At 40.7% G+C, this 25,003-nt stretch overlaps 1 protein-coding gene across 1 annotated transcript in view; it reads right to left on the bottom strand.

Moving 5' to 3' along the window:
* Positions 1-25,003, bottom strand: part of LOC127591270 (transmembrane protein 132C-like) — a 99,715-nt gene that overhangs the window by 10,587 nt on the left and 64,125 nt on the right. The window contains exon 5 of the mRNA XM_052051235.1: positions 5,503-5,692. Coding sequence (XP_051907195.1) covers positions 5,503-5,692 — 190 coding nt within the window. The remainder of the gene's footprint in view (positions 1-5,502; positions 5,693-25,003) is intronic.

Here is a 25,003-nt window from a genome sequence, read left to right as displayed (position 1 = left end):
ATTGGCATATAGTTAAATAAACTGCTGCAAATCAGGCATCGCTTTTTTCCTCCCCAGCAGAATTATATTGAAAATAACTCAACTGTATTTATAGGGCACTCTCAAACAGCCATCGCTGCATACAAAGTGCTGGACATGGAGCAATTAACATATACAACAAACAGTAAAGCAAATCGCTAACAAAGACGGTACAAAGCACCGAACAGCAAAACCAAGAATAAATCTAAGTCATGCTGAGTTAAATGCCAAAGAATACAAGTGAGTTTTGAGGCGGGTTTTAAAGATGGGCAGCAAGGAGGCTGCCCATCTTAAAATAAACACTAGAGTAAAACTAAGAAACGAGCATCACAGATGTATGGTTGTATTCGACTTAGGAGATTCCAATGTGTAATCTGTATAAGGCAGCACAGATACAATTTTGTAACTTTATGAACTGTATTGCATACTTATGGTTCCGTATTGGGCTAATCAGCTACAGAATATGAGCACCGTCTTTCTGCAGCAATCAACCGAAGCTCATTTAAAAAAAGAAAAAAACTTAACAATAATACTTGGTATCAAACTGCGCCCATTCCAGAGATATCAGAAGATGCATGAACAAGCGAAAAGCATTAAAGAGGTGGAATGAGATAATGAGATCAATTAAGACAATGCCGTTAATCCTTCAGCCCTGTGCATGAAGCTAGTAGAGGATTTATATTTACGGCGCCTCTTACTCACTGCAGCCCGCTCTCACTAAAAGACCTCTCAAGCTTTAAGAGGAATGCAATTTTTCTGACAGCTCTTTATTGTATGCAAAGGGTTTTGTCTGATTCTTTGAAAAGAGGGCTTCCACCAAAGCTTAAGCACAGACAGTTTCACTCTTGTTCATTATAAAAGAAAAAGAAAAATGATCTTGAATAGGCTTCAGTTCATCCGTGACCCTAAGGAGGACACAAACACGACAGAAAATGGGATGGAAGGATCTAAATATGTTATTTCCTACAAGCTGTTATCATAGTTTCGTACAAAAGATCTCAAAGGGGTATCGCATGAAATGTAGTGAAATAAGATGTCACTGATCTTTTGTTTTTTTCTCAAGCAGACTCAAGACTGAAAATCTATGTCATCGTACTACTAACCTTAGATCACTAATAATAGCATGACTAGTGGCTAACATTAGCACATGATCCTACGGTGTGAAATTGACAGTCAACTCCTGGCTCGACTATGACAATGATTATTATTTGAATTATTAGAAGTAATATTTTTCAGGAACACGTCAAGTTTCAAATCATGTTACCGCTGGCACATTCAAATTTCGATGTGCCACACATAGTACAGTGCTAGCTTAGAGTGTGGCACTTCCTAAATGTCACATTGTACAGAGCCTTGAGAATTATTGTGGGGAAAAATTGTTTTAACAACCAGTTTTAGTTGTTTTAACAGCAATACTGCCTGACACAGTGCATCACATTCCTTTGCTGAATGAACAGACATCAAACACAGGACCTGTTCCTGGTGACATGAATTTTTAGACAAGCTACGTTAGCTTCTCACACTAACTGCAAGCTAGCTGCCAACTCAGCCATTTGCTTATGGAGGGATGTTTAAATGTTTTACATTAAAATAATGTTCCATTTTATAGTACAGGGAGTTTCAGAAATGTTCTAATATCACCAAAGATATATTTCAAGTCGTAAATACCACAAACGTCAAAGTTATTGCGTTCCAAGTAATCCGCTCTGGAGTCTAATGTACGTTGCCAGCCTTCTCAGTCATTGCACTCATGGAAGGCTTTTTAAAAATCTGAACAACACAAATCCCGCAACCTTTCTGACAGAGCTAAAAGGCTAAAAATAATATTTGGGAGGTCAGGTAATATTGGTGATATCTGTTAGGAATAATGATTTGTCACAAAGTTTTTATAAGTCTCATTTTAATGAGGGGATATTTAACTGTTTAACTTCCACTTGGATAACATTCATTCATTCATTCATCTTCCGAGCCGCTTGATCCTCACTAGGGTCGCGGGGGGTGCTGGAGCCTATCCCAGCTGTCTTCGGGCAGTAGGTGGGGGACACCCTGAATCGGTTGCCAGCCAATTGCAGGGCACACAGAAACGAACAACCATGCGCACTCACACTCACACCTAGGGACAATTTCGAGTGTTCAATCAGCCTGCCACGCATGTTTTTGGAAAGTGGGAGGAAACCGGAGCACCCGGAGAAAACCCACGCGGGCCCGGGGAGAACATGCAAACTCCACACAGGGAGGTCTGAGCTGGAATCGAACCCGGTACCACTGCACTTGGATAACAACAAACAATAATTAACATGTTACTTAAAACACTGTTATTAAAGGTTGTGTGAAGTTTGCAGTTTAGACCCGGAAGAAATTATATTCCAAGATAATTGAACTTTAAATGTTGATTTGTAGGTCGGAATTAAATCATTGGATGCTTTCCTCTGTCAAGTTTAATCCAAACGGAATTAAAACGCTTCTCTCAAACTAAATTACAGTCTCACAATCCAATATGTTCATACCAACTCTCCTCTGTATTCCTCGGTGACCAACGAAGCAATTTTCTCATAATTGCACCGTAAGAATGAGGTCCAAATTTTCCGTGCGACTATGAAGCACCTATGAGAAAGAGCGCCTCGCACGCTGTGCCTTATTTATTTTGTGATGGCCGCGTTCACTCAATAAGCCATTAAGGAAGGAAGAACACAATGAAAAAGTAATGAAGCATTCGAAAACCGCAGTTGGAGTCAGGCAAAATAATTTTCACTGAAGATTGATATGTTTCATGGACTAAAAAGCACATCATCACAAATTAAATAAAATTCTCTGACACCAATTTAAACCCCATCCTCGATTGTGAATGATACTTAACAGTGCTGTGTTTTAATGTTGATCACAATGAAGGTCCAGGCGAAGTTTTTATTTTTATTTTTTTTGGAGGTGGTCAAGTGCTTGAGACCCTCTGGGAGAAGCGATACGAGGTACGGATGTTGACACACATCACTTCCAATTCATTCTCGTAAAGGCCCAAATTCTGCTGCCGCTCAGCCAGCACAATCAAAAGATGACCAAAGCCTCTTTTTTTAGATGCGTAAGGATGGATGCAATTGCATTCAGTGGAATTGGAATATTGAATTAATTAACGGGTTTGATAGGCTTTGAATATAAGACGCTAAGTAATTAACTCGCGCAGTGCGCTTCTGCGGTTAAACCTCTTTGCACATGTCATATTCATGTTGTGTACATGTTGCATTTTTATGAGTGCACGTTCACGTTTCTTCCGAGAAGGAAACAAGTTGAAGAGCAAACTATGATTGAGGTTTGCACACTAAAGAGTTAAAAGCAGCTCAGAGGCACTCTGCCATGACCAAGAGTAAGAAACACCGCTATTGATTACTCAAATTAAATCTGCAGCTAAAGTGATTCATTCCATGATCGTTAGTTAGATATCGATTCACGACACAACTTGTTGGCCTAGTTATTGTAGTCTGTGTGCTCTGGCTGATTGAGAAAGATTAAATATTTAGACCATTTTAACGGTACTGAGAGCAAGGAAGAGGCCATGTTTTCTGTGTTGTTGATACGGATCGTACTTATTTTCCGCAGTTTTAGATGGACCATTGTCCGGACTCATCTCGACTAAATAAAACCGTTCAGGTCAGTTTGATACAGTACATATTTTTAATGATTCCATTGGAAAATGTGGCCAAATATACGAGCCATTTCTTCAGTACCAATTCAATTGCCAGGGTGGTGCAGTTTCAGTCCATTTACGGGATCGGAAGTCTCCAGATTCATTTAACTCATTCAATCCCAGCCATTTTCACTGGAGCAACCGCTTCAACCCCAGTTTTTTACTAGATTTGGACTGATGTTGCCAGGCCCACAGAATATTTGGTTGTAATGCTATATAAACATGGAGCCTACCAAAATGAAGTTTGGACTCTCGTCTTTAAGCAGAAAAACAAAAAATGTGTTTCTATCTCTTTCCATTCTTCAGCAATCGGCATTACAAAATGGCCAAGTTTCATGAAAATGGCGATTCCTGGGCAAAAAAAAAACTGAGAAAAAGAGATTTTTGTAAAAGCATGAATTTCAAGCACGTGAGGCATCACTGCCACCTACTGGTCGCTTTATTACATTATTTACAATGCAAACGGTTTATTCTCATTCAGAGACCCTCCTCCTCTCTATGACGCAAAAAAAAAAAAAGACTTAGGCGTACAAGTACGTCCTTGGCAGGCGGGGCCTAATTTTAAAAAGACGTACAAGTACGTCTTGTGGAATGAAAGCGTTAATTGGGGTTTATTTGACTGTAAACAAGTTTCAATTCTCTTTTTTAGTTGATGAAACAATCTCAAGATGCTACGCTAATGTTTTGGCAGTTTTGACTCCCATAACCCGCCAAGCTCTGAAGTGAACTGCGCGAGAAAGGTGAAGCTCACAACTGCCCTCGTTTGCTCTCTTTGTCTCCATCTCTTCCGTCTCCAGACGTCGCTGATCAGGATTATCAAGAACGCGGACGAGAAACAAGCTTAGTGAGCTTGAAGCTGTCTCTGTGCCCCCCACCACCTCCTCAAAAAAAAAAAGGTGAGAATTAACGTTTCCAAAATAACGGGCAAAAGATAGAGAGGTAAAATAAAGCCCTGTGTAAGCACAAGAGGATTTCATTAAGCTTTAAGTTGCATTGCAACCACACGGAGGTCGCCGGATGCTGACTCGAAGGCACTTAACATGCAAGCAGATAAATTCACTGCCGTTTGTTTATGCTTTGACGTGTCTTTTTCGATGTGATGGAAAGCTGCCAGGATATCAATGTCCAAAAGCGTAAATTATGTTCATGTGGAGTGTGTACCCCCTTTGGGCTTATCTGGTTCTCTAGCTTGCATAGGACACGGCCGCCTGTTAATTATGCTGTCATCATTGCTTCAGTCGATCACGATTATGGCATCCATCTTTTGCGGGTAACGTTTGGTCAAAGCCTAATGGTTCTAGATTAAGGCTCTCAATCAAGCCTTAGGGGGGGCAGGGAAGCAAATGTTGGGCTATTTGCTAATGGGTGTAATTTGATTATGGAACGAGCTAGCTTACGTCGATTGAATTTGAAATGGGGTGATTTTTGATGCTCCGAACACAAACCCAATGATTAGTGTTTGGGATATACAGTAAGGAGCTATGGAGGGCCACACCGGATGTCTCTCGTAATAAGTGAGAACAGCACAGCAAGAACGAGATCAAAAATTCATGGAGAGGAGGTGATGAAAGTAGCTCCCTCTCATTTGGCGTGTTCTCTCCATGTTTCAGTTCAGATCTTTTGCGGTACGAAGTAGGGAACAGAAAAATAAGCGTTCCGAAAATGTCAAAGTAAGCGAGGGCCACTATGAGTGCGGGCCACCGGGCGCCCATTGCTCAGAGAATTAAATTGTGGTTCTGTTCAATTAGGATGCAGCTATGAGAACAAGTTTTGAGAATTTGAAGGCTCAGCTGCCCGCTACTTACCATTGCTAGTGGTACGATGCCACCCAGGTCCTGCGGTGCCAGGCGGATGATTGTCTGCACCTCACTTGTCTGGGTGCGGGTGAGCGGATACTCCACCTGCCAAGTCACCTCTCTACCGCCCTCGGGCACCATTAGCCCGTTCACCTCCAAATCCACCTGCAAGACTCGCTGGTAGCCCGCCGCCTCCTCTCTGGATATGGGCGAGATGGAAAAAAAATACGAGTCAGTCGTGGATTTAGATGTTAACAAAAGAAGAGGGATGGCCAACAATGAGTGAAAATGCCAGCCGAAAGGGAAGATAAGAAAATTCAAAGGCAAAAGTGAAAACCCAGAATGAGGTAGAAATAAGGTGAGAGTCAAAATGGGGAGAGGAAATAACATGGGGAATGGATGAGGTACAGAGGAGCAAAAATATGATCACGGATTAAGTGGGACGCGACACGGAGAGATAAGAAAAAGAGGTTAGCGGAACAAATGAAAGAAGGGAAACTGAGGAGAAAGCAGAGATAGAGAGAGAGAGACGTGTGGAATGGCGAAGGACAAAAAGGATTGGTTAGAATGTGAATTTTGAAAGAAACTCGATCAGACCTTGGGACTAATAGTTCAGATTGCTCTCCAAAGTAAACAACAGCACGAGTAATCACTACAAACATCTTTAAATATTAGAAAATAGTATGACAGTGGCAAAACCATCAAGTTAGCTTAATAGCAGGTTGTTGACTGTGACATTTTTATACAGACACAATTTTTTATGATGCGAGTATAACTGACATCATGTCATCCACAGTAATTGAATTGGTGGGTTACTGACTGGAATATGGTGAAAGTCGAAGTCGATTCATCGATGACTTCATGTTTTGTGTGTGTTTGGGGGTGGGGGGGTAGCAGTTTGGAGCTTCCCATGGAGAGTTTGCCAGTAAAGAAAAAAAAAAGTTTGGTATATCAAATGGCAGACATCATTTCTCCTTGAGAATGTCTTGATAAACTTGTAAATGTGTCCAGGCCCTGAAGTAACTAAGCAGTCCAAAATCTATAAAACCAAAACTATCCGTCCACCATACTTCATAATAAGCGAAGTCATCATGAACTATGGGTTCACATTCTTATTCCACCCAGCTCATAGATGTTTTCATGCTATGTTCAGTTCAAACATGGAAATTTAAGTTTTAGTGTGGGTTTTAGTTCAAGCAGACTGCGTGTCCATTCTTGTGACTCGGATGAAGGGCAGATCACTCTCGTCTTTTCTATCTCCAAGCCACCTGCAGTGTCATGTTGCTCTCAATAGATGGCGGTACTCCCAATCTCTGGCGTCATGTCTTTATCCCTGATTGCGTTTTGGATGACAAATACAGTAAGTGCAGCACACAGGTTTGAGAGAGTCAGGCCGCTTCCTCTGTGTCCCATCGCAAATATGACCATGGCACAATTATCCCATGGAATTAAAAAAGTTCACAGTAGCTGACATGGAAGCAAACATGTGGGGCTTATAGCTGCTTTACTGAGGTGCAAAAATCCTGTTTTTTTTGGGGGCTGATAGTTCGGTCACACAAACAAGGTAAAAGAAGCCTTTCAAAAAGGAAAAGACTCACATTCAATTACTGTATGATACATTTCAAATTGTCATGGCAAAAATAAATAAAGAGTGGCCTAGTAGGACATACACAGCAGAGGAGGATGAAAGTGTGGCAGACAAACACAACAGGCTTGTTAAACACATTGAAACGTTTTTGTCCCTCCTAAGACCTTAGTGGATATCTGGCTATAAGGCTCTGTAAGGAAGGTAGTGAAAAGAAAAGTCTGCTGCCTTTCACAAAGACCTGAGTTTTCTTTTTTTTGGTTCCCTTTCATGTGGCAATGATTTTGTGAGCTTGGCAATGTGATACATCAAAAGGCAGGAATAAAGTCCACAGGAAAGACTCGACATGTCAGTCAGTTAGGGGTGCAAGGTTTGCTTGTTTGGACGAAATCACAGAAGATTCTTTAAGTGGACACTTTTCAACTTTGTGTGGACCAGACGGGATGGTTCCATGTGCCTCAGTTTAGCCAGTGTTGTGGTGATTCATTTTGATGTCCATGTTTTGCTTGGTTCATGTGCTGTGGTCGGATGCAGGTGAAGCACTCTATTGCTGAATTAAAAACAAAAAAAAAAACAGTATTTACCGTATTTACCGTATTTTCCACACTAAGGTGCCCCTAAAAGTATTACATTTTCTCAAAAGCCATCCGTGCGCCTTATAATCCGATGCACCTTATATACCGATCAATGTCCTGATTTCTTGGATGGAGTATTTTAAACGTTTTGTAAAGCGCAGCTGCAGCAGTTGTGAAAGCTCAATATCATGAAAGCTGTATTGTATTGCATTGTATTTCCTTTAGCATAGCTCCATCTAGTGGATGCATAATGCAACCGCAGCCACCATTGTAGCTTCTAGTCTATGCGCCTTATGATATATACGGTGCGACCATTATATGAAAGCAGTTTTAAAATAGGCCATTCATTGAAGGTGCTCCTTATACTCAGAAGCGCCTTAAAGTGCAGAATATACGGTAATTTTTGGACATGACAAATGAAGTTATGGTTCCACCCTTTTCATTAAAAAAAATAACATGTTACATTGGACAAAAAAAAAATCAAATGTTGATATTTAGGTTTTCTGCTGATAACAAATTGTGTTTCATTTCTGATTATTTTATTGCTCTGAGAATGCATTCTAAGGTCCACTCGAGTCATTTAAATTGCTGATGCTGATTCTGCTGTTTGTGTTATTTATTTATTTATTTTTTACAAATCTAACAAAACTGGCTGGAGGTGATGTGGAGCCGCTGGTTTGTGAGAACAAGCAGCAGGCGTTGTCATTTAATTGCTTTTGGACATTTACTGTCTTAGACTTCCTGCAAAAGACAATTAAAAGTTGATCCATGCAAATCTTCTCATTTACCATTTCACTCATCCAGTGATTTTTCTGATCGGGAATTTGGTCCAGTTCCAAACTCGCGAAGAATCATCCGGCCACACAGAGCCCAGATGAGTTTCCGATTAGAATACAGCAATTAACCAATTCTGTTCCAGATCTCTTCGCATGAAGAAACGGTATTATGAATTTTTATTTATCCTCAATGCATCTGAGCCAACTATTTATTGAGCTTGTTGCTTTTTCATTTCCCTGCATGCCATGATGTATTATTGTTAATGAAGGGATTATTCAACGATATAAATAACTGCCGTAAAGTCTATATGACAGGATAATGAGTTACTTTGTGATGGACAGGCCTATTACCAGCCATAAAATGCGTCCAAGCAAAACGGAGGTCAGAGAGCGAAACATCAAGTGTGGAAAAGAACATCTGTTTGAAAATGTGTTTCAAGGAAGTGCACATGTTTCATTATATAAAACCGCACGTAGACATTATGAATTATGTAACCAAGCGAACAGCTGCTTCATTTCAAACCTGACAGCCGCCTTTGCACCATAACTGATGCTTACATTGAACAAATCTGTCAAGCCAGTTGTACTTCCACTGAATTATTGTTCAAAGAATAATTTGAACTTTTTTTTTGTTTTGTTTTATTTTTTTAAACTTCCAAACCATACTTTAATCTTGACTTTTGATTATCCATTGGAGAGGCAGAAGGAGGGACGGGGGGCACCATTTTCAGGAGCACAAGTCAATACACACCCACAGTACATTAATCTCGTAGGCCCCAGCAAATAAAACCATAAAACCTGCGCGCTGTGTTGGCTTAACGTTCAAGAATACCTTTATTTTGGTGACATTCAAGCACCTAACAGTAGTAGTTTGATTTGTGAATGTGAACAAACAACTGTCTAACTGAGCATCTTGAATCGACAAAGCTAATTACACAGTATCTACACAGTAACAGTGTCGATTCGGGCTTTAGCGCCTTCCGTGCATATTCTTGTTTTGTTCACTGTTCTCTCTTGCTTTCTGAGCACAGCTTTATGTGACTTTATGGGTCATTTGCAATTGCAGCTGTTTTAATTACTCGTACTTGATTGTGCCCAGCTGTGACATGGCCGAGTCCTTCAAAGAAGGGAAGATTTTTCTCAAACTTTGCTTCTGGCGCCGTTGCCTTCAGCCATTGAGTAATGTATTACCTGTGCCTTGGAAGTTATGTTTGGAACAATGGAGTTGTGACTGTTTGATAAAGTGCAACTTGGTACAGACGTGGCTCAAGGAATTTTTTTTTCTCTCCCGGGTGCAACGGTGGCTTGACAGATACATGTAAGAGGAAATTCTTCATATATATATATTTTTTTAATGTAAAGTAAAATACTGGAGGTGCTTAACTGGGGCTATAGCGCCCCCCCTCTTCCGTATATCCTTTTGAATATGTGGTTGGCATGTTACAAATTGTCAACATTAATTTGATTTCATTTGCTTTGCCTCAACCAGTTAATTACTCAGACGATCAGATTTCCAATAAAAATCTAATCATAGCTATTTACTCATTAACTTTGCAGGAGATAATGTTCAAAAGCCCCCCCCGCACCCCTCCCCTCTCTCTCTCAATGGCTGTGCCCTTGTGACAAAGTCAACATGGTAGGTCAGGTCACAGGTGATGCCCACTGCTCCATCAGGGCATCGGTCCAATGTATCAGTCCAAAATTGTGTCTTTGTCACTGCCTTCTTGTCACGCGGCAGACAGGGAAAGCCGCTGAGCGTTAATCGTGGAGTTCAACAGTCACTGACCTCACTTTGTGAGTATGAAATTAGATCATGGTGGAGAAGGGGGTCATTATCATGTAATGGTGTGTGTGTGTGTGCGTGTGTGTGTGTGTGTATATGACTCATGGGAATCTCGGTTGCTATCTAATGAGTTTGAGCACATCGGGTCTAATATCTGTCTCCTACCGCTCATGATTCTAATCTGAAAATCTATTAGAAATGTGAAAATCACTGCTATTATATGGCCTGGGTTGATTTCAAACCAAAGAGTTCAGTCAAGGCGTTTTAATAAGAGCTTTATAGATGACCTTGTAGGCCATCTGTATGTGTCTAATAATCGCAGACAGCTCACAAAGTCCTGCTTTTACATTTATTGACGGGTGGAGGAGGATTTCCATCTTCCACACATTCCACCTGTTACATGCCACTACAAAACATAATTATTGACATATGACGTAGAGATCACGAGGGAGTTAAATTGAAAGCATGTCAACCGGCAAATGGAAGAGAATAACCGAATGTTGGAGATTTCCCTGAGGATCCATCAAAGCAACGGACATCAGCCGGGTCCCCATCAACGTGTGGATTAGTTTGCTTTTAAAGGAGACCTGCCCGGGTAACATGGATGGGATCAGGAATGCACAAGTACTTCAATTTGGACATGTGCAAGTAGTCGAGTCGATGGTTGTTGTATCATGTGTGCCTCTTTGCTGAGTTTTATTTTTTTTCCAAAAATCTACCGTATTTTCCGCATTAAAAGGCACACCTAAAAGACTTCCATTTTCTTAAAAGCTCACAGCGCGCCTTAAAATCCGATGCACCATTGTGTATGGTCATTACGGTAATATTTCGAGCCCAAAATGGCTCCTTGCTAGAGACATGCTTACAAGGCAGAGTTCAAACTTCCGTTACGCAGTTGAACACGGAAATAGAGCAGCGGCAAGAGAGTTCAACGTTAACGAGTCAATGTTATAACTTGCTGTTGGTTAAGTGAACTGTGTCACTGCTTTATTAAATAGGTTTTACTGACATCTGATAGTTCTGTTGGCATTTACTTGAGCGTAGCGCCATCTAGTGGATGCATTGTAGATTGCGTCTCATAAAGCTGTGCGCACAATGTATGAAACAAATTACAAATTAGGCCATTTTTGAAGCGGCGCCTCATAATCCAGTGCGCATTTTAGTGTGGAAAATACGGTATACTGTGTTCGTCGACAGTAGCTTCGTCTCCATTTTTTTCCTCTCCTCATTGCTCATGTTGTCTTTTACTTTTATTTCAACCGGCTCACCTCTTTGAGTCATGTTGGGTTGTTACCTGAGCCAACTGTGATGTCATTTTCAGTCGACAGCAAGTGGCAAAATTGCCGCCTCCTGCTGCTCATATTCTACAAACGCAATTTCAATCAGAGTGACGCGTTTAGATGAGTGGGGCTGCAGAAGTCATATTCTTGTGAAGAAATTTGGGGGCTTGATTTCCCCGTTAAGTAAGAAAAAAAGAGGAAGAGGAAGGGGGAATGATGGAGAGAAGCAGTAAGGAAATGATCATTATAAAGGATCATGAGCAGGGGAAGCCACAAATGAGAATATAATGATGAGCAGAGCTCGAGGATTCCTTTCCCATTTGTCTCCTTCTCACTTTCCTCTTTTTGACCAACCGTCTCTTCTTTCCCTAATGCATCCAGCCTTCTCGTTTCCCTTTTTCCGTTGATACCGTATTTTTACAAGACCCATCTGAAACGGTGTGTGAAATGAATAAATTTGGGCCTGCGTGACACAGATGTGGCTCCGTGGAGCAATCGCTTTGCACCATTGTGCACAAGCAGCCAATCACACGCAAGCCGTACCAAGTATGTTCTTTTGTCCTTTCAGCGATGACCAGTGTGTGATCAGCCATTGTCTGATAAAAGTTTTAGTGCATGGGTAGGGAACTTCGGTTCCTCGAGAGCCATATCCTGCCTGGTTTAGATCTCTGTAGGTGAGTTGGAGTGGGCAGGATATTCTCAGGCCCTCGGCCCACTTGGCCTCCCGAGTATGAAAAATAGTCACTTATACTAAATGATTTTGCCCATGAAAGAAGTGTCACCAACGACACTGGAAGATAGGCGTAAAAGAAGACAAGCCAACAATAAGCAACAAAAGCAGCAACAAAATGTCCAAGAGTAGAATCAATATTTTTAACGACTACCGACTTAGAACCGTTTTGAGAAAATAAAGAGCTCTTTGCAAGAAAATTATTCGTCATTGAGCGGAGGAGCAGGGTATCAGCGGCAAAGGCACCGCGACTGGATGCTGATTACATTTTTTTTATTTTTCTGGTGATTATGAAAAGATCAAGTGGTTTGCACCGCCAAAGAAGTGGGTTTGACAAAATACTTTCAGAGAATGTCTGTGGGCTGATAGCTTTCAGAGCAAAATATCGTGTCTATTATTGGATTGCCAGAAGCCTGAAAATGAAAACCTGCTGAAAACATTAAAAACCCCTCAACTATAGAAGGTCACTTGAGCGACGCAAATAAAACATCTCTCAGCGCTTGTTCACTTCTGATGAGAAAGTGCGGGAAATAGAACAACAAAAAACAGAACTGCATTTGTTTGCTACTCTGTGTGCCGCAGTTCACATCCCCCTTGTCATTCAACAAGGGGGGGAAAAAAACCAAAACATTTGAACAAAAAGGATTTTGAGCCGCCCTGAGCCACCAACGGATTTTTTAAACCTGGTCACTACGAGTAGGCTAAGGAAAGTGATTACAATAGCCTACAACACAATCAATCACTGTATAAACTGCGCTTATTCCCCTTTATTGATTCCTGGGAGCCGTCTGAGTGTACGTAAAATTCTCAAGAGGTGCTCATCCTCTTATCCCGGACAATAAGATTAAGTGTTGTAACTGGCTAATCCCCCTTTAACCCCTTTGGAGCGTTAACTCCTCACCACAAATGTCACTTTTTTTCATACATATAGATGACAAAGGATTAGATTACCATGTGCTCACTGCGTTTCCCCAACAGTTGCTGCCTGCTGCTATTAATCCCATGATGGCGCAACGCTGTCAGGCCCCACTTTGCTACTTTAAAAAATCTATCATCTTGTCTTGTAGAATTATATTACATATTCCATAGTATCCATAACAGTGCGCCTGTGCATCTCTTTTGACTCTTGAAAGGGCTTCAGCAGTTGTTCCTTGAATAAAATCCTGCCTTGGAATGTTTGAATAGACATCGGGGCTATCGCACCCTTGCTGTATACAGTACCTTGAATATGTCGATGAACGATGACTGTTCATATTTACAGTCCTGTTCTTTCTTTGCAATAGTGGTCTGAAGAGCACCGGGGCTCAAGATCCCATTCATTCTATCAAGCGTTTGGCTGCAAAAGCAAGCGACACAGCCGCATGCTGGCGTAAGCCCCAACATAACTCGATATGAACCTGCTCTCTGTATATTTAACATGTGTATCAAGACAGGGTTAATAATGCTGAACCAATCGCGACCCTTTTCTGACCCGAATCTTGACTTGTCCATGACCTCATTCATCTGCCAGAGAAATGGTAACCTGGCATCTTCCCCGGGCACAGGGATAAGGGAGAGACGCACACTTATTTGTCATTACAGGGGAATGTCAACTCGACTCTGCCTTCACTTAAAACTCAGATTTGATGTTGGACATCAACCCCTTTTAAACTGTTCTATTCATATTAGACAGCACGTGATGTTATCCATATGGCTAATTGAAGATATGGAATGCTACCTTAGCTTCCCCAGCTAGCCGCTTGCTAGCAGCCAACTGGATTGCTATTATCACCTTGTCACTTGTCTCCATTTCTGAATGCTAATGACCTGAGCCTCATTGTCTTGTTCTGTCAAAATTATTATTATTAACTCCAACTTCAAATCGAATGTCTAAATTCAACACCTCACAAGATATAAAGGAATTGAAAGTGGCTGTCCATGTGCAAAAAAAATAAAAAAAGCCGTGACAACTTGTCAATGTACAAAGTTGATGCCAAAGCAAGCTCTGAAACGTGAACTGTGAGCCTGCGATTGCGGGGGCTGATTCATCGCAAGATGAAGTGGATCCGAGGATCTACGTCAAAGGTTCCGGGGGGCAATAAACCTGCCTTATCAAACGAGACCAGACTCCCTGGCCAATCTCCACTTTGTCTGTGGGCAAGTCCCCACCAGCGCTAGCTTTGGCTGCTGATAAAGGGCAAGTGAGGAGGCACCGAGCAGCTTTGATAGGCTTTGATTTGACTTTAAAAATGGCAGGTTCCAGAATAAATACGCCGAGAAATGAGACAATCTGCTTTTAAAATCGCTGCTGCGCAAGGATAAAGCGAGTTCGCTTTTGTCAACATTGCTTTCCTCAATCTGATTGTGGGTTTCTGCTTGAGTCAATATTGGGCATCGCAAGACTGCTTTATAAATGTGACCGCACGACACAACAGAGATTAACTGGCAGATGTAAAAGATAAAGACAGAAATTGACTTCCTGACTTCACACTTACCTGGATTATACAACGTGCCAAATGGCAGTCCCAAAGAGTTCAATCAGAGACGTTTTACTTCACCCATGCGCATGTATCAGTTGACTGATAAAATGTGAGCCCACGATGTGATAGAAGCCGCAGTAAATATCGAATTGATGTCGTGAGATGTTCGGGGAGAGACTCACATGAGGGAGAAAGAAAAAAAAAGTATTTCACAGTATATCCAAGGAGGCGGATATGCTATCAGTCATTAAACTGAGATTAGATTAATTTGATTTCCTTAGTGGCAGGGTATCAGTCTGGATTTCCATTCAAGACGACCGGTTGGGTACAAGTCCCTTGTTGCATTTCAAGAATATTTCGGCTTGATGACGCACATTCAAAATGGATTCATACAAATGGAATTGAACAAGATCAACATTGTGATAAGCTCACGTAGTGGCAAGCATGGACTGAACATTGAAATCTTTTCAAATGGAACCGAGGCAGTCAGAGGAGAGCAATTCAGAATGCATAAGTGGTCCTCGCCATAAACGGAAAATAAGATGCCATGGCTGACTGCAAGATAAAGGATTATGAAAGGTATTCAAATACAGTATCATTAAAAGAATATACATATATGTATACACAGGGATGCTACTTTAACCTACAGCAGTCCACACAGATAAATTATTCTACCTGAAAGGGTAATTGCTTGGTTTCCCTTATCAGTGGTTTCAAAAAAAGGTAGCTCATATCACTTCAAGGACATGAAGGAAAATGAAACATTTGGCTGCTTTGATCCTTGATACAATTATTTTTCACTTCAAAAATGTAGTCTGTCATTAGTATTTTATTAAAATATTCACTGACAATTTCATTTAGGCCGATTATTGACGAAAAGAGTCATTTTGTTCAACGCAAAGATCAAAAATCCGGTGTAGGAATTAATCAATCTTAAAATATTGAAAAAAATGGCAACTTGTTTTGTCAGCATCTTAGGACTTTGTTTCAAAATATTTGACTTTGCTGAAAGAGCAATTGTGGCATCAAGCCTACTTTCGTAGGTTAAAATGTGGGCGGATCCTCAAACATTTTTTGTTAAAAAATACTTGCCTAATAACACTGAACAGTCGATTCTTGTAAGCTATTCAATTTTCCAGTCCACTTATCCTCATGTGTTCACGGGTGTGCTGGAGATTATGCCAGCTGTCTTTGGACCATAGGTGAGCTACACCCTAAACCGGATACCAGCTAATCGCAGGGCGCACATCAACAAACAACCATTCATGCTCACAATCACGCCTATGGACAATTTGGGGTGCCCTATCAACCTCCCATTTTGTAATGTGGGAGGAAACCGGAGTACCCAGAGAAAACCCACGCAGGCACGAGGAGAACATGCAAACTCCACGCCAGAAGGCCAGAGCCTGGAATCGAACTTTGGACATCTGCACTGTGAGGCAGAGGTGCCACTGCACCAGAGAGCGCCTGCATACCACCAGTGGACCGTATTTAAAGAATCACTACTCTATAGGGTTGAAGTCTGGAGTGTGACATATGCATCTTGTCCCTGAGTTACTCTTTTGTTGTTTTGGGTCATTATTTGAAGTACATGTATATAGTTTGAATAATCAATGTCGTCTTGTGAGGATACGCGGCTGAGATAATGGATGGATCGATAATCAATGTAATAGGACATGAAGTGTAAATATATACGCATTTATCAGAAAGGGGTGCAAAAACAACAACAAAAATATGGTACATTTGTCTTGTAGGTTCAGTAAGATATTGTGCTATGGTGCATTCACGGGAGCAGCACGAAAATAATTCATGTTCATGCATCTGGTAGATGCAGCAGGAGTTTCCACAATCTGCACCTGATTTCACAGAAGGAACCTTTGATTTAACTTGAGCTGTAAAAGCAGGCCGATTGGCCCCGCTCGACGTAGCCATTGATTGTAACGCAGTCACTGGCCATTTGACTTACGCTCGGCGCAATCAGAAAGAACAGCGCGAGACTCTCTGACCTCCCCGGCAAACCGAAGGGCATTGAGTATTGAACTTCTTTCTTGTTCAATCTTCACTCATCATTGTTCTGTCAATGACTCCAGTTCCTAATTACTCCAGGGCATGAAATAAAGCAGCCTTATAGACACATAGTCACTAACCTAAACAATGCGTGTTTGCATGGGCTTGCATCTCCTTGCCTGGCAGCAGTGAATAAACACAGATTCTCAAATTACACAAGAACATTTTTGTCGCCTATAATTCCATTATCCAATGTAGGGTGACAGTACAGCACGTAGTCACGCATTCATATGGGAATAAGAAAAAAAAAAAGCCTCCAAAGGCGAAACGTTGACATGAGAAGCCAAAAAGTAACTGTCTTGCATTTGATAAGACAGGAGGAAGTGAATTAAAATGGGGAGGAGTGATGAGAATGTTTCCACGACACACACAGCCTCAAGCTACATTATTATTACCATGCCATGAGAAATATATATCAAATGGTGTGACCATGTACGTGATGATTCACTGTGTCACTCATTATAAGAATATACTCCTAGATTGTTGCATAAACATATGCACGTAGCCGACTGTAAAACTTGAAAGCAAACCGAGCAAGAGCCTTCTTTTTGCACTTGGGTGACAGGGAAGAATTTTAATAGGAAATTATTCAAATGTATTTATGGATATCTGCCGCGATTAAAAAAAGAAAAAGAAAAAAAAAGACACATATGCTGCACATATAAATACATCTCAATATATTTTGAAGTGGAACAGTTTGATTCGGTTCGATTCTTTGAAATCAAAAATTAATTTTCGGATTGAAATTGTTTTCAACGCCGAATAGCAAAATGAAGCACGAGAGATAACTACATAGGACTGGAGAATTGAACTAATCTTTGCACAATACGTGTTGCCAATGAACGAACTTTGGGCTGTTATAACACTTGATAGTTCCCTTTGGTTCTTAAATCGGCTCATTCAATCGTACGAATAGTTTTATTATCGGATAAAAAAACAATGGCTAAATCTTGTTATTTTGACAATATTGCACCATATTTTTTGCACTCTAAGGTGGTTCGGATTATAAGGTGCACCTTCGAAGAATGGCCTAATTAAAACTTTTCATATATAGGGTGCAGCACATTATAAGGCGCATAAAATAGAAGCTGCAATTGTGGCTGTGGGTGTGCTATGCATCCACTAGATCAGGGGTGTCCAAACATTTTGCCAAGGGGGCCAGATTTTATGTGGTAAAATGTCGGGGGGCCGACCTTGGCTGACATTCTTTACATTGAACAACAATATTGTTCAACAAATTTTAGTAAGCCAGTCTGTTTCACATTTCCATTTTTATTTTAATTTCAACAATCTTAAGAATTTCATTTGGTTCATTTGAAACAGGTATATCACATGCAACTGCTTATTCACTTGACTTTTTCTTAAACAGAAGTCTCCTGAGTGCAAATTGATTGATTTGAAACATAAAATGTATCACCATGACTTTTCAATAGTCACAAAACCTTTGACTCGAACAACAGGGAAATGAACAAGCAATACACATATCCACAACTGCAAGGATCATTTGAAATATGACATCAGTCAATATAAACACGGAGTGATGTCTTGTTAACTCGTGGGTGATGCCCCCTAGTGTCTAAATGCTATTACTCATTTAGTGAATGCTATTACTCATTTAGCCACTAGAGGGAAGCAGTACTCTATGAAACATCACTCACCAGTCTACGAGACCTCAGTCAATGCAACACGTGTTCCATTGCGCCCAACCTGCGGGCCAGACGGCAGTGATTTTATGACAGGGGCCGAGGGCCGGATGAAATTCGACCGCGGGCCGGATTTGGCCCACGGGCCGGACTTTGGACATGCCTGCACTAGATGAAAGCCATGCAATTGGTCACAAACACGGACATCAAACATCAATACAAATGTCATTACAAAACAATAAATGAAAAGCGAAAGTTATGAAGACAATTGATTCAACTTAAATCAACACAAACCTCGTGGGCTCACATCCTCAAGGGGCTAAATATCCTCCGAAGCATTGCTTGTCTCCTTCCTCCTTTGTTTAGTCCGTAGTTAACTATACCCTTGGTATATCTTCTTTGCATAATGGCTAAGCAGAGCTTACAAAGTATTGGTTCCTACTAATAATCACCACTCGATGGCATAGGAACACTAACAGGGAAACAATGGAGAATATAAAGATACGGTCACACCGTATATAAGGCTCACCGGATTATAGGGCGCATTCTCGGTTTTTGGGAAAATTGAATGCTTGTAGGTGTGCCTTATAGAGCAGAAAATACGGTATGTTGTTTTGTTCTCATATAGTTTTAATATATACTGTACCTGTTTCTCTTTTATGATTGACGGCATAAGCAAAAGTAAGTTACCAAAAAGTAGTGAATCAATGTTTTGACTACATTTGCATCACTGCTTAACAGGATTTTATGGCACATTAGTAGATTGGGTTTTTTCTTTTTTTTCTGTTTTGCAAAGCAAAAATGGAAATTTTTAAATAGGCTTTACCCTGAGACATGTGGCTTTGTAACAAGAGATAAATGAACGCGCTTACGACTTAAAACAAGAAAGAGCTCAGGTATTTTTACGAAGGATTTATAGACCAAAATGTACTTCTTCATATTCATTAGTTGCGGCACTACAAGGTGTTGCGCTAGATAGGTAAGAAGAATAGTGGCAGTGCTCAATCTTGCGTCTTTAGGCTCATGTAATATGTACTTGAAGGTACTTGGAGCTGCAAAAGTGGCAAGCGAAAATGGAAAGGCGTCCAAATATCACTTAGAGAGCTATGCCTAAAGGAAGCAGCTATAGAAATAGTTCACAACTTCACAAGTATGATGTGGCCCACGCACTTTTTTGATAATGTTCACAGACCGCTGTCGCTGAAAGGGTTAATCCCAAACTGTAGGCTTTATATATTTTTCTAACCAGAGATAATTTGGAGGGTTAATGATATTATCCACTATCTGAATCATTCTGGGTAGTGGGAGGGGGGGATGATTGTTTTTTTTTCCAATTAAATCAGACACAGGAGAAGAAAAATAAAAACGTTGCCTATTGGTCAGTTGGGTGCAATCGTTGGCCAACCTGAGGGAGTCATCCCATTTCTATTTCCGTTGCTGGAATATAAACACAAGACTCATTTTAGACTGTAAGCGTGGGGTGCAATCAATCATTGCTTATAAGTGGCGCAAGTCATTCCAAAATTAAAATGCGGTTTCTAAAAACATGTCAGTAGTTACAGGACAACCCTCAAATGTGACGTTCATCGAGTTGCATAGCAACGTCACTGTCTTTTCTCTTCCGTCACCAAACACAATACAGACTCTAATTTGGTAAGATGTGAATCTCTATAATTATCGAGTATTAGAAAGAAAGAAATATGATAACAACCACAATAAATGAATCCCACTCATTAAAAACAATAATAGTGAATAATTCCAATTAGCAAGCGACATGTGGGCACGTTCCGTCACTGCTACTCACTGCCGCATGAGCACACCAAAGACGGTTGCTGCTAAGATCTTGAAAAGAATTCCACCTGTCTTCCATCAGAGTATGCTAACCAACAGAAGCTTGCGACCTATCCCGGCAATATTTCCCCTGTTTCACCAAAAGACCCGCAGCGGATTAGTGTGTCATCTCCCTCAGCAGATGGCAGATGGCTGAGGGAGATGACACACAAATCAAAGCCTTGACGAGACCAGTGCTTTAAAGTGAGCTTCAACCTGCTGCTGAACCTCAAAAACTGAACTAAAAAACTAATTCAGGTAACATCAAAAAAAGAATATCACAGTTGGTGACAGTGGGTTTCATTATTTTGATCAAGGAGGTGTTTCTAGTTTGGATACAGTGTTCCCCTGCGATTTGCTACTTGTGAATTATTTTAGCACATTTTTTGGGTGGGACATATCCTGTCTTCTTCACTGAAAAACTCAACTCTTCTTTTTATACTCTTTACAAAATGCCCCAAGATGGGATTTTGTTAAAACACCGTCTAGAAATATACCGTATTTTCCGCACTAAAAGACGCACCTAAAAGCCTTCCATTTTCTTGAAAGCTCACAGCGCGCCTTAACCCTTTAATGCCTGCCCCATCAAGGAATAGTCAGAAAAATCAGATTTTTGGGAACTAAGATGTTCATTAACCCTTTTGACAAAATCCACAACAATATTTTTGCCATTTCATGTTGTTTTACATATCTGTTGTATTCCATTTATAAGCATTAGGTCGGTTACATCTGAAAATGAAAGTTTGGGAAAAAACACATTTTAAAACTGCAGTATCAAATATGATACGGATGATTTAATGTAATATAAAGAATGAGTTACATAATGAAATTGCATGTATCAAATATGATACAAATGGCATTATAGGGTTAAAATCCTATACGCCTTGTGTATGGTCATTTCGGTAATATGTGTAAATGGCTCTTTGCTCGAGACATGCTTACAATGCAGAGTTCAAACTTAAGGCGTGGCAGTTGAACATGGAAATAGAGCAACGGCAAGAGAGTTCAATGTTACGAGTCAATGTTATAAATTGCTGTTGGTTAAGTGAACTGTGTCGCTTTGTTACTAAATAAATTTAACTTTTCGTAACTACGAGCAGAAGTCTCACTCAACTGGAACTCATTCACGTTTTATTTTTAATTGAAACAGCTAATTGAATAGGACAGACAAAATTTACAAATGGGGTCGTAATTCACATAACATTAACTTGGGCAACCACATTTCATCCTCGTTTCTTGTTGTTGTTTAGTGATCGTCAGTTTTTTTTCCCTGACTCATCTCGACTCTAACTCGCTCACAAGAAGAAACCTGTGATGCCACGGCAGATTCTTTGAATGTGACGGCTCACTTGCTGACGTTACCGACTTTGGAACCATAAACATGCATGAGCTTTCTGTTTGTTCACTTGTTGGTTTCAGTCAGACATCACAATGCGACCTCGGTCGGGACTTGGTCCACAGATTTATTTTAAGAAGGAAGAAAACATTGGAGCACTGCACATTCTTCCAACCTAAGCGCTCACTCGCATAATTGCGCAATCAATTTCAGCATATCTGAATAAGCACCGAGGGGGCAGTGGGAGGAAGTGTGACCTGGGGCAAACCAAAATGATCAGTCTCCCTTGCTAAATTGTCACCTACATATATCCTTATTACCGGTACTGTTACTCTGAGCAAGCATAAATTAATTACCGTATTTAATTAATTATTAAATATGTGATAATTATAATAATGATTCTTTGGAATGAAAGGTCAGTCAGACTTTTAGAATTATTTCTTTAGATGTATTTTTCTTTTTTTTTTTACGATGGGGTTTTGGGAATATTGCTTTTTAGAATGAAGGCAATAGACAATAAACAAATTGTTAATGTTTCTGTCAAATGGTGCGCACACAGCCGAATGGGTTTTGACGCTCGGTTTGAATTCAAACCAATACAGATTACCCGATGTTAAGGACGACTGCGTCCGTTTGCTAACGGGGAAATCGAGGCGCCAGCTGACCTATTTCATCTTCCTCAACCGAGCAGGTGCTGTTTGTCTGACGACCAAGGTGTTGCTTTCATAATGCATCAGCTTGCTTTATTACTTCCCTGGAGACAGAAGCGGTCAAGCGGCAAGCTGCTTGTTGGATAGATGTGCTTCAAATGACCCCCCCCCCCCACCCCCCCTCCAGAGAGACATAAATGATTTCATTACTTATTCTTGATCTGGCTGCTACGTTGCGCATTACATGACGCGCTGAATATTGAATACAAAGCAGGTGGCTATTAATTCAATAATCATTCAAACTTTGAGCCACTTTTGAAGTTTATTAAGGTTTAATATTAGCATGGATGTGTATTTGCAGAGGCGGCAATTGACTGAAAAAAATATATATTGATTTAGTCGAGTTACAGAGAAGTGCTATTTTTATTTTAACTTAATATTCAAGAGTGAAATTCAAAAGCAACGACTAATTGTAATTCCGTCTTTGATTTTCCGTTGTTCTTCATCACTGACCTTCACAGTTTCCTTTATTTTTATGTTGGCAGGTTCTTTTTAAATGCCGCCGCTGCGGGGCAGAGAGTTCCCCAAATAATATCACGCGTTATAGCATAAAATAATTAATGTTTATTCATTTCAGTGAGCGAAACAATACATTTTCTTGAGTCAAGATGGTTTTGAATGCCGTTTTTACGGCCAGTGATTTTTATTTGTTTTCCCCCTCGAGTCTCAAGTGATACTTAATACAGACACCCTCGAACAAAATTGCTGACCACAAACTTTTGCGATAGCAATCAGCATTTTGGCCTGAAAAATGCTGGATTGGTGTCTGAAGAGCCTCTATGGCCACGATGGGGTAATGAAATCCCAAAAGACCATGAGAGGATCAAGCACCATCGTCATACTGGCTAAACAAGTCTTGAACTGCATTTGCCGGTGACAGGGAATTGAAATGATTTCAGGGAAACGTGAAAATATGTTTTGAGAGCCATTGTCAGTTATCGGCCAATGGAGCACCATTGGGAATCATTTAACAATGACACAATTTTCCTTTTTGACATATGTTCACGGCATCCCAAGCCCCCCCCAAAAGTGCCACAATAGACACCGAATGGATATGATAAAGGGTTTCCTGGGTGTTTTTATGGAGGCCATGGAACACAAATTTGTACCTTTAGTCACCCTGCAGCCTATTGTTAACCAACGCGAGCATGCTAGCAAAGTCAGAATTTCAGTAAATATGTCAATGAAAACCACATCGGGGGCCATATAATGAAATGAAAATTAGTCAGAATGTCGGAAGCTAGTTAAATGTGCACCATTCTTTCACTCAAAATGTTTTATGAGCCCAGTAAACCGAAGACTTGCTGTTGCGATGCTCACGTGATCCGTCTGATGGTCGTGTAATGTGAATATCTACGAAAATGTTTTTGGCGGTGGTAAGCAACTGCCAGGCACAAAATTAACAACAAAATGGGGACAAGGACAGATTGAATTCATCGCATTCATGAAAGTAAGCATGAATTTTGAAAATATGCTTTTCCCACGCGCCCAAACACACAAGTGAGACAACGTTGAATGTCGGAAAGTGATTCTGTGATGACATGCGCGGTAACCTCGAAAAATTGTATTTTTGTCAGAAAATATTTGTGTGAAAATCACTTCTCGAGCGCGCTCCCCGAATGAGTTCATTGCAGTACATTCATTTCTTCAGAGCAGCCAGTTCGCGGGCGTAAGCACATTTTAGATTCAGATTTAGATGTTGCGTTTGTTCCGAAAAACTAAGCCGCGTGGTCCCGTTTGTTTTGACGGCTTGGAAAATTGATTTGTGGGAGTGCATTGCAGCAGTCTCAACAATCCAATTGCCTCAATGGTTTTATCTCGAAGGATCATTAACCTCTTCCATTGTAAATGGTTTCTTACTATGAAACTTGACTTTGGTCTCCGTCACTCTGCGTCACCGGCGTATGTATAGACAGGCCTACGGTTGTTCTTGTAACAACCTGTCAAGAGTGAGTGAGTGAGTCAAGATAAGGGGGCAGCTAACACCAAAGTCCAGATAAGGTTTCTCCAGAGATTAGGGGCGGGTTTAGTCGTGCCAGATCCTGTAATCCACATTTAACATGTCATTGTAATGCTTAATCCACTGATCAGAAGAACAGGAAATCTCACATTTGGTTTTCGAGGTACTCCCGAAGGACACCAAGGCAGGAAGGTTGGGTCAATTCATTCAAAAAAAGTGCTGGGGGGTGTTTAGTTATATAACTGATGACTACTATAATTGTTATGTATTTATGTATGCATGCATGTAGCCACTTCTTGACCCTTTCATGCACACAGAAAATGATAACAATTGTTTTTCGGATGATACATGTTAATTAATGTCAACTTTGGTGAATGGTAACAATATAACTTTTGAAGCCTGTCTGTGCGCGACGACCCCAACACCATTATGTGTCACTCATCTCATTCTTGAACTCGTAGTTTCTGGCCTTAGTGCAGCTTTTACTGCGAACAAAATGAGCTTGAATTGACATGAGTAATGAGCTGTTCCGGCGGACGTGTCTTTTCAAACTAAGGGGCTGCAAGACCTTTTGAAGTCGGTGCTAATGAGAGGTAAGTTAAGTCAACGAGTCGATGACGTTGTTGATATTTTCTCGGTCCAGTATTGTCTTTTCGATCGAGCTGAGACAATGAACGGTTCCCTCAACCAGAAACATATCCGCATTCAAGAACGATCAACAACAAGCACCAACTCAACTGTTACATGTTATGTAACATTCACCTTATGCTACTGTG

This window comes from Hippocampus zosterae, chromosome 18 (assembly GCF_025434085.1).
Source record: "Hippocampus zosterae strain Florida chromosome 18, ASM2543408v3, whole genome shotgun sequence".
In the NCBI taxonomy this organism is placed as follows: domain Eukaryota; kingdom Metazoa; phylum Chordata; class Actinopteri; order Syngnathiformes; family Syngnathidae; genus Hippocampus; species Hippocampus zosterae.
This window is presented reverse-complemented; position numbering and strand designations above follow the sequence as displayed.